The sequence below is a fragment of the Cynocephalus volans genome, chromosome 12, assembly GCF_027409185.1.
Source record: "Cynocephalus volans isolate mCynVol1 chromosome 12, mCynVol1.pri, whole genome shotgun sequence".
Lineage (NCBI taxonomy): Eukaryota > Metazoa > Chordata > Mammalia > Dermoptera > Cynocephalidae > Cynocephalus > Cynocephalus volans.
In genome coordinates, this window is record NC_084471.1 from 33,159,884 (window position 1) to 33,178,576 (window position 18,693).

At 34.7% G+C, this 18,693-nt stretch overlaps 1 protein-coding gene across 4 annotated transcripts in view; it reads left to right on the plus strand.

The window, feature by feature from the left end:
- ATP2B1 (ATPase plasma membrane Ca2+ transporting 1) overlaps positions 1-18,693 on the plus strand; it is a 111,620-nt gene that overhangs the window by 75,278 nt on the left and 17,649 nt on the right. For all 4 annotated transcript variants that reach the window (XM_063076139.1, XM_063076141.1, XM_063076142.1 and 1 more), the window contains exons 7-15: positions 1,557-1,595; positions 2,334-2,495; positions 4,003-4,217; positions 6,569-6,811; positions 8,161-8,402; positions 11,147-11,384; positions 16,270-16,449; positions 17,128-17,215; positions 17,612-17,718. In XM_063076139.1, the coding sequence (XP_062932209.1) occupies positions 1,557-1,595; positions 2,334-2,495; positions 4,003-4,217; positions 6,569-6,811; positions 8,161-8,402; positions 11,147-11,384; positions 16,270-16,449; positions 17,128-17,215; positions 17,612-17,718 (1,514 nt within the window). The remainder of the gene's footprint in view (positions 1-1,556; positions 1,596-2,333; positions 2,496-4,002; positions 4,218-6,568; positions 6,812-8,160; positions 8,403-11,146; positions 11,385-16,269; positions 16,450-17,127; positions 17,216-17,611; positions 17,719-18,693) is intronic.

An 18,693-nucleotide genomic window follows, 5' to 3' on the forward strand; every position in this document is an offset into this window, starting at 1 on the left:
ATTTCAAACAAAAATGTATTTGAAAGGTTCTGGCTGCAGATGAGGGTAGCAAGCCCTATGTACTAGGTTTCTCCTATTCCACTCCTCAGGGCAGCCCTCAATGTGCCTCCCTAGGTTTCTTAAGACCAAATGGAATGCAATTTGAAAATCAGTAGTAATGATTCCAGGTTTTGAGTGCTTTGCATGAGATATCTTACTAATTCTCACAACCATGCGAGGTAAAGACTATTATTCTTTTTACTGCTGAGTAAACAGGCTAATAGAGGTTGTATAACTTGTTCCAGGTCAAAGTGCTAGTAAGTGGCAGATCAAACCCTCGTCCCTGACTCAGAGTCTGCCCATAACCATATACTATGCTCCATCCTAATATGCAGGAGTTGAAAGCCATTGGACACTTTAAAAAGAAGGGAAATTTGCATCATGACTTTATTTTTATTTTTATTTTTATTTTTATTTTTATTTTTGTTGACCCACAGTGTCTTTTCCAATAAGCACCTTTTTTCTCCAAGGTTTTATACAACTGTTTTTATTAATCCAGTCCAGAATATTCCCAGAAATTAACAGCTAATTCATTGTCTACCATTTTTTATTCTTGTTGTTGTTGTTCTGTAGAACAGGACATTTTTCCATCTGTAGACTTCCAGCCCCTCTCCCATTCCCTTGACTTTTGGCAGTTACTCAAAAGCAGTCCAGTGTAATCTGTCTCGGTTCCTTCACTATCCTGGAATGTGGCTGTCTGGTCTCTCCAAACTTGAGCTCACTGAAAGTAGCTAGGTATTCTCTTACTATCTCATCATCTCTCTTGAGCTTGTATTCCTTCTTAACCATATTTGTTCCATGTTTTCCAGTTAGAAGATAGTTCTCCTTGATAGAGAAGTTGAAAGAAAATAGGCTGAATGCTTCTGTTTCCTCTTTGTTATTTTAAATATTATACTGTCTACTCTGAACAGTAGACCAGTCCCCTTTTTGATTATGTTGTTGCTTCAAACATGCTCATCTTTCTGTGTTCTCTAAATCTAAGCAAATTTGGGGGATTACCTTAACTGATAGTCTTACTGGCTTATAATGTATATTTGTATTCTCGTTTTACTAACTTTCCTCTCCTATCTTTTATACAAACCATTTCTGTTCTCACTCCCATCAAAGCTCTCCTGGGTGCCTGTTGTCTTTTTATAACTTTCCTCCCTCCCTTTCCATTCTGCCCTTTTCTGCTTTCTTAGGGTTATATTTGTATTTAGTTTGAAAACCTCTTGTACCATATTTGGGTTTATTATAGCTTATAAAAGATAAAGTCTTATGGAGAAATTAAACAAGTATAGATGCCCTAAATTATTTTGGGGTATTCCCCAATGGGTTAAACCTAGGGAGTGATTGACCCAGCAGGTCATTACAAGCCAAATGTTTTCTAATCTGTACATACACACGCACACACACGCACGCACGCACACCCCATTGTGTAACAATTCTGTTATAGAAATTTGAACTACCTCTGCATAATTTAGCGTGGCTATATTCATTTCCTTTGGAAAGCTTTAATTCCCATTTTGTTCCTACAGATAAGAAACAAGATGGAGCTATTGAGAATCGCAATAAAGGTAAATTCAGGAGGATAAAAGTACAGTTAGATTGTTTTTGTTATATCCAAAAATAGATCTACTGTGTACTATATCCATCCAAAAGTGTAGGGTATGTGTGGCAGGGAAAATCAACAATGTAGTTTAACTTGGGTTAAACTCTCTTCCTGCTGTGCTTTAAATCTGCTGTCTCTACGGTCTTAATAAGATTTTAATTATGATTTATGGTAGTAAGCTTATTATGTAGGTAGATCTCAACTTAAGCCTTTCAAGTATTTTAACATTGGTTATTATGCAGTTGGTAGCAAAAATGTGTAAGAAACAAAATATATAGCAGAAATGGGTTTTTTCATTTATTTAAGAGTATGAATGTATGTATATTTTTCTATATATATGATTATACATAATGTTCTACATTACAGTCATAAATTATATCGGAAGGATTTATGGTGTTTGGATATTACCTAATATAATACAGAGGAGGACAAATGATTTAGTGTTCTTAAGTTATTAGTTTAAGGACCATGTATTTCTTCTTAGGCCTCATCCCCATAGCCTAGTAGGACATTCTTAAATCTAGTACAAAGTTTCATAACTCAATGTTGTTATTGTCTTCTTATCTCTGTGTACACACACACAGCTGAATACTTGTACCTTTTCTAATTTCTATAAGAAAATGATTTTCTTAGAAATTGCTTCAAAATGTTAATAATGATATGTGCCTTAAAATGTAGTGAGTTTATGTGCTCTTAAATGTAGCGAAAGCTCAGGATGGTGCAGCCATGGAAATGCAGCCTTTGAAGAGTGAAGAAGGAGGAGATGGTGATGAAAAAGACAAAAAGAAAGCAAATTTGCCAAAAAAGGAAAAATCTGTTTTACAAGGGAAACTTACAAAACTGGCTGTTCAGATTGGCAAAGCAGGTATGATATATAGAAGAAAAGAAAGTGGTTTGTTTTAAAACGTGCTAACTTTGTACTTAAAAATTGTTTTTTGATATGCTTAAATGTGGAAATTATTGCTTTGTGAGTGGAAGGGGAGTTAAAAATATTTTGTTTTATCCACAGTGTAACAGGCCTTTTGAATTACTGTGGATACTTATCATTGCAGCTTAGGGCTGTTATCCCCATTTTACACAGACAGAATTGTCCTCTGTCAACTAGCTAATAAGTGGTCAGGATAAGATTAGCACCTAAGTCTGCCCAATTTAAAAGCCCATGTACTCATCTCTGAATTTCTCTGAATTTCTGGGGAAAGTAAAGAGAGGGCTAGCAGTGAGGTTATTCAGTACTGATTATCCAACTATATGTTAATTAAAAGAAATTAAGAAATTTCATCACACATTTTGCTCATCTTTTTACTGGCTGTCTATGAAAAAATTTATCCATGTGTTTTTCTGAACATTACAGTTAGTTCAACTGAATGGAATAATCATCATAGTGAGGCTGAAGTGACTAAATTACCACCGTCACTAGAAAGTACCTGTTAATAGAACCAGTAGAGCTCTTAGATAAAAACAGAGCATACCTTTTAACAGTACCATCTTTTTGAAAAAACACTGTGTCAATAAATCAGCATACATTATTAAAATTACTTAAATTGCCTCATTCTACTGCTTCCTAGGATTATATTGGGAAAGTGAAGTTTTTGCCTCTGCCCTCAACAAGCTTATTATTTAATAGAAAATATTTGCTTTTTGTAATATGTAGCCTAATGTAGTACTATCTCAAATAGTGTTGAGGGACACAGTGGAATTGAGGTGGTGGTGGCGTTTAGCAGACATTGGTTTGGGATATTAGACCCAGACAAGTAGACTCGCCTTATTTTACAGTGCACGTTTACAGGAGGCTAACTATCCCACAAAATAAAGCATTAAGTGTTTTGCAATACATGGTTAACTCTTAGTTCTAAGTTAATGAAGCTGTAAGGACAGACCAAAAATAAATTAATAATTAAGAATTCAGATAATACATTTTATATATATTATTTTTTAACATAGGTTGAATATTTTATTCAAGTCTCCCTATAGATCAGATTCTTGTCAGCTTCTCTTTCAGCATTAGGCAAATTGCTGCCTGAACATGTAAAGCACCACCTTTTGCTGAGCTTTTGGTATTTCCTTGTCATTGCCTATTATTTTGTCTCAGTTTAGTAGAAGGCTAAAGATACAATTAAGTCTAAGAAAGAACCATAAATGTTTTCCCACAGTTCTCCTGGGGACAGGACTGTACTTGGAAGAAAAAATTAGATCTGACGATGTCAGGTGATAAGTTAGTTGCAAAAAGGAGGTAACAATTTCTCAGAGAAATTAAAATAAATATTATCAAGCCAGTTATAACTCTTTACAATGGCTAATCTGTAACTGGCAGCTGGTAGCGTCTATCTAGAATAATTAAAGAATTACGTTTTTCTTTTTTTCTATCCTGAAAGGTCTGTTGATGTCTGCCATCACAGTTATCATTCTAGTGTTATATTTTGTAATTGATACCTTTTGGGTTCAGAAGAGACCATGGCTTGCTGAGTGTACACCAATTTACATCCAATATTTTGTGAAGTTCTTCATTATTGGAGTAACGGTATTAGTGGTTGCAGTGCCAGAAGGTCTTCCACTTGCAGTCACTATCTCACTGGCTTATTCAGTCAAGGTGAGTAGAAAATAGTTAAGTAGACATATTACATTTAAAGCCTCAGCTGGTGGAGAAAATGCATATGCTCTTACACCTTTTCTGGTTCTGAAAGTATAGGATTTCCATAAATGTACACTTTAGAAATGCTGTCATTGATTCCCTGCACGTTCCCTCAGAGGCCTGTGCACTCCAGCCTTGATATAGCACTCAGCACAACTTTGGGAGACAAAGTGCTAGACTAATTTTCACTATGTGGTAGTTATGTTGTCAAGTCACATCACCTCCTCTTTCCTGTCTGTAAAATTAAGGAGAGGGTGTTTCTCAATTATCTGTGGTACAAGAGCAAAGATGGTTCATTCAAGTCCACCCTTCTAAGACCTCTTTGTTTACACTCTTCCATCCCCATAATTGCCCCACAATCTAGTCTTCACACTTGTAGGCAGTCTTGTGTTTCTAAAAAACTAATTCAGATCATGTTATTTCCTTGCATGAAACCCTCTACTGGCTTCTTATCACACTTAGAATAAAATCCTAATTCCTTACCATGGCCTGCAGGGCCCTGCCCTGTCTGGCCCTGGCTTCTTTACCTCATGGTGCTCATCTACTGCCCCTAACCCTCTCTGACCCAGCATTACCAGCCTTCCTGCTGGTTTTCACACATCTCAACTGTGTTCCCACTTCAGGGCCCACTTGTTCCTTCCTTTGAATAACCTGCTCTGTTGCTTTATTCAGGTCTCCTCAAACGTCACCTTCTCTGACCATCTGACCACTCAATTTACAGTAGCTCAGTCCTTCCTGTTTTCCAAGTACAAAGCTAAAATACGATCTTTGATGTCTTTGCTTACTGCTGTTTCCCTGAAGTAATGATCTGTTTGAAGATTATTAATTTATTTTTACAAATTTTATATCTTATATGGAAAAGGTGAATTGAATTAAAAAATGTTTAGCTTGGACGATTTTGGTTTTTCTTTCACTATGGTTTCACTGGTAAAAAAATTACACTTAATGGAAGAATGCTGCTCTTGTAAATTTTCAAATGTTAATTAGCAATTTTACTTAAGGAACATTGCCAACGTAGTCATAGTTTCTGCTCTAGCACTCTTCAGTATTCAAAAGTGTTTTACAGTAGACCTGTCATTATAATATTTTTTGCTTACTGTTTGAGTTTGTTTTCTTCTCAGGCATTTAGCGGCTTTTATTTAAAAAATAAAATGGTAAATGTATCAAAATGGTGATGAAATAGAGTGTAATCATCTGCTTGTCCTTTTTTTGATGTTTTAAAATAATTAGAAATAATTGGAATAAATATGTTTTAGGTCAGTTATTTTACCAACATATCAATTTATTAATTAGTGTTCTTTTCATGAGATACAGTGTTTATGGATCCTCTGTTAGTGTTTTGTAAAATTGAACACATTTTCCTTACTGCAGAACTCATTCTTTTAATCTTTAATATGGAAATCATAAGTAATTTGGGAAGCACATATCTCTATTCCCCGTATTTATTTCTCCAAGGAGCCAGTTTCTTATGGTATCTTGCATTTTAGTAGTTACAGAAAAAACACTTTGTAAAATTACTCTTATGTAGTTTTTAACCCATTCCACATATGTATTGAGAATTCATTATAAAGTATTTTAACTTTATTGCCCTTTGGGACTACTGTGAAAACACTTGTTTTTTTAGAAATGATTTTTTTTGTTGTTGTTATTGTAAATGAGAGAGGTAAGACACATTTTGATCCTAAGGATGAAAATACCAAGACTACTAGCATATAGGATAGATAAAAATGACCCATTCTGGTTTTGATACATTAACTGAGTCTATCAGTAAAAAAAAGAAAAAGAAAGAAAAAGAAAAAGCAGCTACTGTGTACCTACAAGCTCATTATTTTAACTGATAAAAGCTACTTTTTCCCTGGAGATTTATATAAAAATGTTTTGTTTTCCACTTAATAAGGAGACTTAATCTTTAATGTGCTCTTACTGTACTATAAGTACAGTAGTACTTATAGATTGTCATTGGTCTTGTAAGGGCACTTCACAGAACCTGTTGAGGCATGTAGTCAGCGTGATTGACGTATGGGTGCAGGTGTCTGTATTTGTTTACTAGATTGTTATGCCGCAGTAAGTGATTGAAACCATGAAAAGCTATACTGTCTTAGGCTTATTTTAATAGGTCAAATGTGCTGAAATTTTTTCAGTATTAAGCTTGTACTTTATACAGTGCATTTATGTAAAGCCGGGAGTTTTAGTTTTGATTTTAAAGCAGTTTATAATCATTTTAATGTAATGAAGTGATTGGTTTTGGTTTTATATGTAACTTAACTAGATTTTGTTGGGTTTTTTTTTTTTTTTTTTGGTCACTGTAGAAAATGATGAAAGATAATAACTTAGTAAGGCATCTGGATGCTTGTGAAACCATGGGAAATGCTACAGCCATTTGTTCCGATAAAACAGGAACATTAACAATGAACAGAATGACAGTTGTTCAAGCTTACATCAATGAAAAACATTATAGAAAGGTTCCTGAACCAGAAGCTATTCCACCAAATATTTTATCCTATCTTGTAACAGGAATTTCTGTGAATTGTGCTTATACATCAAAAATATTGGTAAGATTTATTTAATAATTCATTTTTATATATGAAAATTTTTAAATCTGTAAGGATTAGACTACATGTATATAATTCTTCAGACCAACCATGACTATGTTATTTAACCTGAATTGTGTAAGGTTTTTAAAAGGCATACATCTATATAATGTGTAAGTTTATTTTGATATAATTGGTGTTTTGAGTAAAGTCTGTTGATCAATATATACATTCTATTTCTTTGTATTTTTCTCCTGTATTTTGAATTTTCTGTGTTCAGAAACTCTCAAGCTGTATAATCAGAACACATTCTTAATTTAAAGTTCTTATTAATAAGCTCATTTTGTGAAAGACCAGGCTATCTTACTATAGAAAGTCAACTCTCAATTTTCTAGAGAAAATTTTGAAGCCAGATTTCAACTTAAAATAACATGTTTTATGTATGCTTGCTATATGCTCCGTCTGTTTGGTTTTTCAGTAGTTCCTACCTATAAGGTGGTTCTTAGACCTTTTTAGAACTAACACAGTAAAGTAATTCTAGACTTGTACTACCTTAAAATGAAATATTGTCAACTTTGCAAGTTTTAAAAATCTTATAGCAGAAAGTATGAAATTTATGTTTGATATATCTGCTAGTGATTTATGGATGAAAACAGAACGAAAATAAAATTGCAAGTTGTTTTATTAGTGAAAATATACATAAATTGGATGATTGGACTGGAATGTTATGGGATCTTGGTTCTTGATCTAGCTTTGCCTTTTACTAGCTGAAAGTCCAAGCTTTACTTTCTTTAATTGTTAAGTTGATCACATCTGCCCTTAATACCATTGTGATGATTACGTAAGGTGGTATTTGTGAAGGCACTATGAAGGAAATAAAACTTTTCAATACATTTAAGGCAACAGTACTTTATTTTAATGCATGTATTTTTATTTTAAGCCATAAAAAATGGTAAAGTAGATTTAATTGTGAGTGATTTAATATAAATGTTCAATGAAGACAGGAAGAGAAAAAGAAAAGAATTAAAATTAAATCCCTTTGTGTATCAGGAACCAACTTTAAACCTTATATATCTTATATCATTTAATTCTGGGGTCACAGTGCTCCTGTTTTACAGATGCCGAAGTCAAGGATCACAGCAGTTGGATAACTTGCCAAAAGTTCATGTAGCTAGTAACTGGCAGGGCTGAGGTTGGAATCCATGTCATTCTCAACCCAAGCTCCTTTCTGTATACTTCTTTGAAATGCTGATATTAGACATTTTCTATATAACTTTGTTTTTTAGAGTGTCGCATTCTGTTTTACATTATAAATTAAACTTCGTAGAGAAACAAGATGATTCTAGCTTCTAAACCTTTTTCTCTTATAGCCACCAGAGAAAGAGGGTGGATTACCTCGTCATGTTGGTAATAAAACTGAATGTGCCTTGTTGGGACTTCTTTTGGATTTAAAACGGGATTATCAGGATGTTAGAAATGAAATACCAGAAGAAGCACTGTACAAAGTCTACACCTTCAATTCTGTTAGGAAGTCCATGAGTACTGTCCTGAAAAATTCAGATGGAAGTTATCGAATATTCAGCAAGGGTGCATCTGAGATAATTCTGAAAAAGTAAGAGTAAAATGCTTAGATGAATGAATTGCTGACTGTAGTTGCTTTATGGAATACCTACTATGTTGTGATTGTTGTTGTTTTCTTTTTGTGAACATCAGGCATTTGATAGGACCTCAGAGCTTTTTAGCATATTTTATAATATCCAGATATTTGCCCATGGTATTCTACCATTTTCACACTCTAGCTTCTGTTATTTCTTAGTATTTTGCTGTAGGGAAAATAAACCCATTACCATCCAATTTGGTAGACCTAATGAAGTAAACTTGGATGTTTGTTTTTAGACATGTTGATTCCATTGTTTTTATAGGATCATGAAAAGTAAAAGCCCTCCTAGGAAGAAAAATCCAAGTTTATATCATCAGCACTGCATTGTAGATAATAGATTCAAAATGTGATCAATGAATTATAGAGATTCAAAATGTGATCAATGAATTTTTAGAATAGCAAAGCATTGAAACTAGGTCTTGAAAAATCCCCTTTTATATCAAAGTGGGGTTTATTGATATTTATGGTGCTGCAGAGTCACATCCTGTAATCTTTCTTTCTATCTTTTTACAGACCAGTAGCTTCAATTTTGACATTATGTGTTTGCTTATAATTCCCCTAATGTTTATCTGTTATTACAGGCATTGAAATTATTTTGGTTTCTCTAATTCCAGTAGAGAGGTAGAGAACTGTTTTTAAAAAAATGTTTTTTAAGAGCAGTTTTGAAAAATTGGAACTCCTTTGTAATTACAACATTTAAAATATTTCTGTGTTTAATTTGCTTATATGTGGATTATAACCCAGTGTTATTTTCATGAACACTCAACAGATTGTAGTCTAACAAGTTTAAAAGACAAGTATATAAATAAACAATTGAAAAGGCAGCATATGATAAACAATTACAAAGTTTTAAGATGAAAGATCACACTGTGGGGATGTGGCACTTAAGACAGGTCTCAGTATGAAGTGAGAACATCAAGTACAAGGAAGCCACAACATAGGAAAGGGGATGGGAATATGCAGGTCATATTGGGAGAATAGCTAGTCATATAGTTCAGTAGAGCAGTGGTGGGCTTTCATGACATGCAGGTCATATAGAACTTTCTTCCCTCCACAGTACACTTGGTTATCAGATTTCAGTGTGAAAGGTTAGAAATATGTCTCATCCCTGGCTTGATGGGTAGGAGATAGATGGTATAGGAGAGATTTTTGAAATCAGAAAAAATCAAGCCTTGACTCTTCCTCTGCAACTAACTAACTTTGGGTCTGGGGTAGTTTCTTTCCTTGGCTTTCATTTTTCCTCCACTGAGAGAGGCTGTGATGACCATTTATTCTGTGATGATGAAATAAAATAATGCAAATAAAATGTCTAGCATGGAGCCTGATGTATAGTAAGTATACAGTAAGTGTTCCCATAGTAATATTTACATTTTGTTGTAGAGACTCTTAAATTTTAGGCTGAGCAGTTAAAACTTAATTAAATAGGCTAATGCAACAGAAGTATTTTTTTCATCAGGTAGTAGTAGAATCATCAAAGTTGTAAAAAAAAACAAAACAAAAAAAAACTGCAATTGATAATTCTTGCATCAAGGAATGAGGTGGATTGGGAAGAAAAGGATGGACTGGAGACAGATATCAATTAAAAGTCTATTGCTGTTCTATAATAGCTTTAGTTTGAAATGAGAGCCAAAAGAAGGTAGCAGTAGGGGAAATATGAGGGTACTTCAAAACGTTCATAAAAAGATTTGTATTATTTCTTAATTCTGTTTTTCCGTGGTCTTTTTGCTGTACCCCTCTAAAGGAGCAGACACGTTCAGGAGACTATTCAGAGGAGAACTGTATAGGACTCAGGAGCTCATAGTATATAGATGATTAGGACACAGGAAGTATTCAGGTAAAATTTTAGACTTCTATCAAAACGATTGGAGTAATGTTGATACCCATTACATGGGCAGTGAGGAGGCAACTTCCAGTCTTTTATGTATTAAGGTTAAGGTGCTGGTACAGCGTCTGGGTGGAAGTCTTCAGCAGTGACAGAAAGCTTGGGGAAACAATCAGAACAGAAGATCTGGATTTGGGAATCATCACCGTAGAAGAGGAGGAGGTGGCATCACCAAGGGGCACTGTGAAAAACAAACTTTAAATAGGGAAGTGTACAATGTGATTTTTATTTGCTATATAATTAAAGAAAAGGTTATAGTTAGTTTCACTGAAAATAAAACAATTTTGGCATTATCTCTCTCACTCTGGTTTAATGCTTATTTTAACAGTAAGTTATGTTTTTTCTTTCATGGTTAAAACAATATAGGTGACGAAACAACATCTCAGGTAAGGGGTTGATTGAACTTGGCCTTTTACTTTAAAAGAAGAAAATATTTGCGATTTTTGTGTTAATTAAAATTAATGTCTAATTCTGTACCAGAATGGTCAGGTATATAGTTTATTATTCTTTGCCACTTCAGATTCTTTGTGAAAATCTAAAAGCACTGCATTTCCAAAAGAGAAGGTTTTGAGAATATCTAGAGTAACTAATACAGTGCAGAACTATCAAATGATAACCATACAGATTAGAACTGTCTTTTGTAAAGAGGAGGGTGAAGAATGAAAATGATTTAAGTTTGTAAAAATGCAACATATGTAATTTTCTAAATTACAGATATCAAGTCCCATGATTTCTAGCTCTTCCATTTCACTTAAATGGCATTAACCATTATTTTTGTTAATTATTGATGTTTGGATTCAACATTTCCTTTTAGGTGTTTCAAAATCTTGAGTGCTAATGGTGAGGCAAAAGTATTCAGACCAAGGGACCGTGATGATATTATAAAAACTGTGATTGAACCGATGGCATCAGAAGGCTTGAGAACCATATGTCTTGCATTCAGAGATTTTCCAGCAGGAGAACCAGAACCCGATTGGGATAATGAAAATGATATTGTCACCGGCCTTACATGCATTGCTGTTGTGGGGATTGAAGATCCTGTGAGACCTGAGGTGGTGAAACATTCTGTGTTCTGCATGTGCAGAATCTCTTAACTGTAGAGGATCTAGGCATTAACAGTAGCAAGTTTTCTAGTAAAATTTTCAGTATTTGTGATTTTTTTTTTTTTTCTGTGTGAACCCAAGATAAGTGAAATAATAGTGCTTGTCATGCATATGCTACCTTTTTATGGTTTTTAATTAGAAAGCTTCTCTTTGGGATCCTTTGTGTTTATAGCACCATAACCTAGCACAACGTAGCACAGTACCTTGAACTGGGTAGGATTTTCAGTTGATATTTATCTTAAATAACAGATGCTATTAAGTTATTTGTTTTTACAGTCTCTAGATCAGCATTGTCCAACGTAGAGCTTCCTATAATGATGGAAATGTTTTTTATGTTCAGTACAGTAGCCACTAGGCACACGTGACTACTCAGTTCTTGATGTGTGGCTAGTGCAACTGGAAAACCGAATTTTTAATTTAATTTAAATTTAAGCATCTGGCTAGTGGCTACTATATTGGATGGCATGAAGCTCTAGGCTTTGCTTTTCTTCTTTAAATCATCTTTTTAGTATTTTTTTTTTTAATGTTTATTGAGCAACTACTGTATGCCAGACACTGTTTTAGGTACTGGAGACATAAAGAGTTTTGATATTTGGTCCCTAGCCTCAAAGAAGTCACTGTCTTGGATATGGATTGACAAACATGATAACCCAGGATGTTAGTACATTACTGGATATATACAGAGCATGTTATATGAGCAGAGAACATAAGCTCCCACCTAGTCTAATGTAATAGCATCTTTTTTATGAGGTCTCACTGTACGCCAGATATTTCATCAAGTCCTTTACATGTATTATTTCATCTCATGTTCACCTCTATGACATATGAGTATTTTTGCTTTCATTTGACAGGTTAAAAATTGAGATGCATTGAGATTTAGACCATAGACCTAGTATATACAAATCCCAGCTCTGTCTAAAACACATGTGCTTAAAAGACTGCTATATTAACCACTGGAGGGGTCAAGTAAGACTTCATAGAGGTTAATTACCTGATCTGAGTCTTAAAGGATGACACAGTATTAGCTAGACCAAGAGAGAGAAAGAACAGTAAGTACCTTCTGAGCAAAGAAGCAACATAAGTAAAAACACAAACATGAAAACTGTTTTTGTTCAATGACTTCATCAACTAATTGATTCAACACCTAATGTGTAGTACCAGGCACTCTTCTAGGAACTGGAAATACTGCAGTGAACAGAAGTCATGAAATTTATATTCTCAAGGAAAAAGACTGCCAGATAGGTACAATGATGGATGCATGGACACTATGCCAAGTGAAAATAAATTCTGTGAGAAGTGAGACTTGCTCCCTGCTCTCATAGGCCCTACATTCTGGGTGATCATTGGGTTGTTGGGGGTGGGGGTGGTTCACAATGAGCCAGCTGTGTAAATAGCTGGCATTCCAGGCAAACAGCAAAAAATTCAGAGGCCTAGTGGCCAATTAGCTCAGTTGGTTAGAGTGCGGTACTATTAACACCAAAGTCTGGGGTTTGATCCCTGTAGTGCCTGAAAGTGAGAAAAGTATTTAGCTATTTCTAAAAAAGGAAATTAGTGTGGCTGTAAGTATAAGAAAAAGAAAAGGGGGAGATGAAATGATCTTTCACTTTACTAGGCTATAAGGGCTCTGAATTTTATTCTAAAATACAGGTTGGGAAGTGACATGATTTATGTTGTTAAACTACTATTTGGGGTATCGTGTAAGAAAGGGATTAGAGGTAAGAGAGGCAGAAACAGGGAAGCAAATAAGATTATTGCAGTAATCCCAGGCTAGAGATGATCATGGCTTGGACTACAGTTGTGACAGGGAAGATGGAAAGTAAACGGAGGTAGAACCAGTAGGAATGAATATGTTGGGTGTGGGTATACTGTTCTTGACACTGTTGAGGTGTCTTGAGATATCCAAATGTATGTCAGGTAGGCATTTGGACCTCAGAGCCTGAAAGTGGTGTCGGCTGGAGAAATCACCTATGATAGTAAAGGAGATCTCCTGGGGAAAGCCAGGGAAGAGAGCATAAGACTAAGATGTCCTCTGAAAAAGGAGATGGAACCAATCTCTAACTTGCATAACTAGGTGAGTGGTAGAGGGTATTACCAATGTACTAACAGAATCAGAAGCAGCAGTTTATTAAGAGAGAAAGATAAATTCAGTTTTGGGGTTTCAATTGCTTATGAAACATCCAGGTGGATAATGTTTGCCAACCTTTGGAAAATCAAAGTTTTATATTTATTTATGGATTAAATCTTACCTTATTAAATTAGGATGTCTACAACTTTTGTCCTTTGGAAAACATATTAACCTGTTATAGTGCTCTTGGAATTAAGGTTGATAGTTTTATCTTTTTTTAAACATATAGGTGGCACTTTATTTTTTTCAGTATCACAAAATGAGATGGGTACTTTTGTCCTAAAATGAGACAATGTAGTGTTGAAAAAGCTTTCTCTGAGTGAGTAATCTGGACCGTGCAGTTCTGGTGTAGGGAATCTTGATTGATTAGATATCTAGAACAAATCCAGTTTTTTGTGTATGCATAGTACTTGAATAAAACACTAAGCCTAGCTTCAGTTCCTTACCTATAAAAGCGGATATAGTTTGTGAATTTTAAGTTGGAAGTATTTGATAGTAAGCAGTCACTAAATAGTAGTTTGCCTTTCGTAAATTTTATTTGCCACATAGTTTTAACCTGACACTGGTTTCTCCCTCTTACTCATTGTTATCCTACCCAAATGATCCTGGGATGCTATCTAATTAATGACTGCTTAGATATATAAAAAATTTAGTGTACATTTTTTCTCAAATGAGATATCAGGAGATATATTACGTTTATACAGCAGACTAGTGTTTTCAAAATGGAATACTGATTTTTTTAAAAAATAATCTAAGCAAGCTCTGTCCTTTGGTTTACTGTTTTGTCTCTAGGACCTACCATAGCACCTGGCATTCAGTAAATATTAGTTTGAATGCATATGATATCCCCCTTTAGTGATTTGAATGACTGGTGGAGGGAAATACTTTTTATGTAAATCTTAAAACTTATTGATACATTCTATTTGAGTTACTAGTAATTAAATTGCATACATGTTTTAAGACATGGTACCCTGTGTGAAATGCCCCTTTTGAAAATTACTCCTTGGTGACTATTTCCCCACAGATAACTTAATTCAGTAGTTCAGTAAATACTAAGCTCCAGTTACATATCAGGCACTTATTTCTTAAATAAATTAAAGACGTTGTACTAGGTCATAGGGGATGCAAAGATAAGATAAGGGTCCTACTTTCAAGAAGTTCATTGACTTGCTGCGGATCCAGGTAAACAAGTAACTATAATATGATGTTATTACCTATAATACAGATATGCATAAGACAAAGGCACAATTTTGTCTAGGTAGGCCAAGAAAGCCCCACATAAGTTACATTTTAATTGGATTTAGTATAGAAGTCACAAACAGGCAAGCCTGCAGGCCAAATTTAGCCTTCAGTCGTCTTTGGCATGTGTGTGTGTGTTTGTGTGTGTGTAAAACATTTGAGTATTAAGAGATTAAGCACAAATCTGGGTTTCCCCTTTCTCTTGAAATTGTAGGTTCTATCAACATTGGGCTCTCCTTCACCATGGCAGAAAATAGGCTAGAGCTGAGTAACTGTTACATTAGGCATTTATCTCAGGTTTGTCGTTTCAGCATGTCTTCTGCATTCATATTACCTGCCTGGCCCTATAGGCGTTTGAATTTGCAGTCTCTGCTCTAGTAGGATCAGTGTGGATTTTCTGGTTAGGGAAAAGTGGGAAAGGGTTTTCTAGGCAAAGGGAACTGAAGTAACAGAGGCACAGAAATAATATGTATACTGTTTATCAACTTCTGTATAATAAAGAAAAATTTTAGATAAATCTAGGAAACTATTCTGAGGCCAAATTGTGATACTCTGTTATACTAAGAACTTTGTAGTATATGTGTAACAGCTGAAGAATCATCATACATTTTTAAGTATATTAGTGTGTTGGAAAAACATCTCCACTATCAAGTATATCAGATTTTTTAAAGGAGAAACAAATATAAAGACAGGGATACCAATTAAAAAGTCATTGCAATAACTTGGACAACAAGCAGTGGGGACATGATACAAGGAAGGTTTGAGGTAGAATCCACAGGATTCGTTGGGCCTTAAGCACAGAGAGGAGGGGAGATGGAAGAGGAAGTACAGATGACCCTTAGGTTTCTGTTGGATAGGTAAGTAGAAAACCTGGTTTCCCTTTTAGACACCCAAATCCTGATGGCCACTTTTCAGGTGGAACTGTGAATACAGCTCTCACAGTTAGGTATGGGAAGGATATAGATTTGAAAGTTGTTGGTGTATAGGTGGTAGTTGAAGGTATGGGAGTTGGTGAACTAACCTTACAAGATAAGGATTATAATATATATTATATTAAGTTACCCTTATAAGGATTGGAGAAAAAAAGTGAGCCACTCTTAACGCTAAGGAACACCAACATCTTACTCTGGTGTGATCTGGGCAGTAAACCCAGAAAAATAGAAAACCAACCAAAGAAGAATTGCTTAATGGTTGCCAGGAGGAAAAAGTGGTTTAAAAAGACTTTGGTAAATAAATAATACAATTAAGCAGGTTGATAACTGAAAATGAAGCCTGAACTAAGACAGGTAGTAGAATAAGAAAGAAGGGATTATTGGGGCTAATTCAAGAAATATTGAATATTTTGAGATGAAATTAAAATTATCCTTATTTTGGGGGCTATGAAGTAATGCATATTTGTTCACTTGGATTTTTTACCTCTAGAAATACTAATTTTCTTTCATAATACATTTTTTTTTCTATGTAAACCAGGTACCAGATGCAATAAAAAAATGTCAGAGGGCTGGAATTACTGTGCGGATGGTCACTGGTGATAATATTAATACTGCTCGGGCTATTGCTACCAAATGTGGTATTTTACATCCTGGAGAAGATTTCCTATGCCTAGAGGGTAAAGATTTTAACAGAAGAATACGAAATGAAAAAGGAGAGGTAAGGATTTTTTTTTTTTTAATTTTTAGTTGATAAATTTTTAGTATATTAGGAATCTAATTCAATAAATACATATTGAGTATACCCTATACCGTACATGAGTAAATGCAAGGCACACCTTAAGAGGCAAAAACTGGCATTCTAGGAGATAAAAGGGACTAGTGATAAAGCAGCCCTAAAGGGAGTGAGCAGTTCTTGCTAGAAATGTTTTATGAAAGTAGTGGCAGTGAATCTAGGCCAATTTCAGAAGTACAGTATGTGTAAAGGGAGTAAGGAAGATGGGTTTGGAAAGACTGATATGTAGAGCATATTTTAGGGACCCCAAAGTCTGAACTTTTTATGCTGAGTTAAGAAAGTTCCATTTTCATGGGCAATGGGGGGATTTTTAAATTTTGATTTTAGAATGATATGTGTAGCAGTGGTTCTCCAACTTGGGTATGCATTGGCGTCACCTGGAGAGCTTTTTTAAAACACAAATTGCTGGACCCAGCCCAGAGTATTTGATAAGATAGACCTGGGGACACCCAATAATTTGCATTTCTAACAAGTTCCCAGGAGTTTCTGATGCTCTTGGCCTTTTGGCCACACTTTGAGAACCACTGATAAATATGCTAGATAGCTAATTTGGAACTATGAAACTAGGTTTCGGCACATTTTAATTTTGATAAAAATTTATAGATTGAGCAAGAGCGGATAGACAAGATTTGGCCAAAGCTTCGAGTACTTGCAAGATCATCTCCTACTGACAAACACACACTGGTTAAAGGTGAGTAGATTTTGCAATTCTTTCACAATTTCTTGTGAATACAGAATATGTGTTCTGAATACAGAATACAGAAATGTGTTCTGCTTCCTATAATAGTAATAGATTCTGAATATTAGATTGGGTCATGGGTATTATCTTTTTCAATAAAATCTAAATTCATTTCCTTTTGTTATCTTAGGTGAATTGTGTTTATCTTCAGTGATTAAAACAGGATAGTGTTCCTAATGTAGCCATAGTTTCTGGAGTTCTTTGCCCAACATCTAAGCAGTTTCCATTTTTATGTTTGTTTGTTTATTTTTAACCTCGAGTCTATAAAACTTTCTAGGTAGGATGTTCTGCAGAATCACCTTATTACAGAAAATGTTTTTAAAGACTAAATATTTACTTTTATTTAAGGTATAATTGACAGCACTGTCTCGGAACAACGCCAGGTTGTAGCTGTAACTGGTGATGGTACAAATGATGGCCCGGCACTAAAGAAAGCAGATGTTGGATTTGCAATGGTAGGAACTTACTTATTCAAGGATTCACATGTAATTTACTGGCAGGGTTGTTTGACCAAATTACGATTGGTCTTACACTGCCCCTTAAGATCAGTTTGAGGGATGATTGATAAGTCTAAGTTGATTTATAAGTCTAATTGGTTTATGCATTAGCTTTATTTGATGCCATGAAATATGTCTAGAAGATGATATCTTTTGAAGAATTGCAATAATATACATTTACTGGTACTGTTTAAAATCTTTAAAGGTCTGTGATTTTATCTGAGCCTTACAGCACCCTTGAAGGAGGACATAGGCTTAGAACAGGTATATATTTAAATTAAAAGTATAATTCTTCCAGTAGGATTATATCATATTTTTGGTTAGGTCAATATTCAGTTCTTATTGTAACTATAAATGCTGTTCCAACCTGAGCCTTGTGGTCTACTATAATTACTTTTTCTTCCTTGCACAACTTTTTGTATTCCTTGTAAATTGTCTTTTTCATTTGCTTTGTTTTTGTTATTTTTATTTTTTAGCTTAGTTTTTCTGTGTACTTAACACTAATTCATCCCCAAATGCTCCTTTCGATAGGTGAGATGTCTGGTACTGTTATTACCATTTTTACCTTTAGAGGTGCCTCTCTCACATCTTTGACATGCTTTTAATCTGGACCCACTGATGCCAGGCTTTTGCAACACAGCTGTCTTGTGGGGCTCCATACCTGAGGATTTCCTCTGCCTATTTCTTGTGTTGGATCTTTTACTTCCTGGATTCAATGGCATCACTTTTTTTTTGTCTCATCTGGTACACACATCTCCTTCAATGGCTTCCTGTGAAAGGGTTCATGAGAGTTGAATTTTTTATAACTTATGACTGAAAAATATCCATTCTTCCTTCACTCTTGATTCTTAATCTGAGGTGGTATAAAAATCTAGGTTGGAAATCATTTTCACTCAGAATTTTGACTTCATTTCTTTCTTATTTGTTGCATAC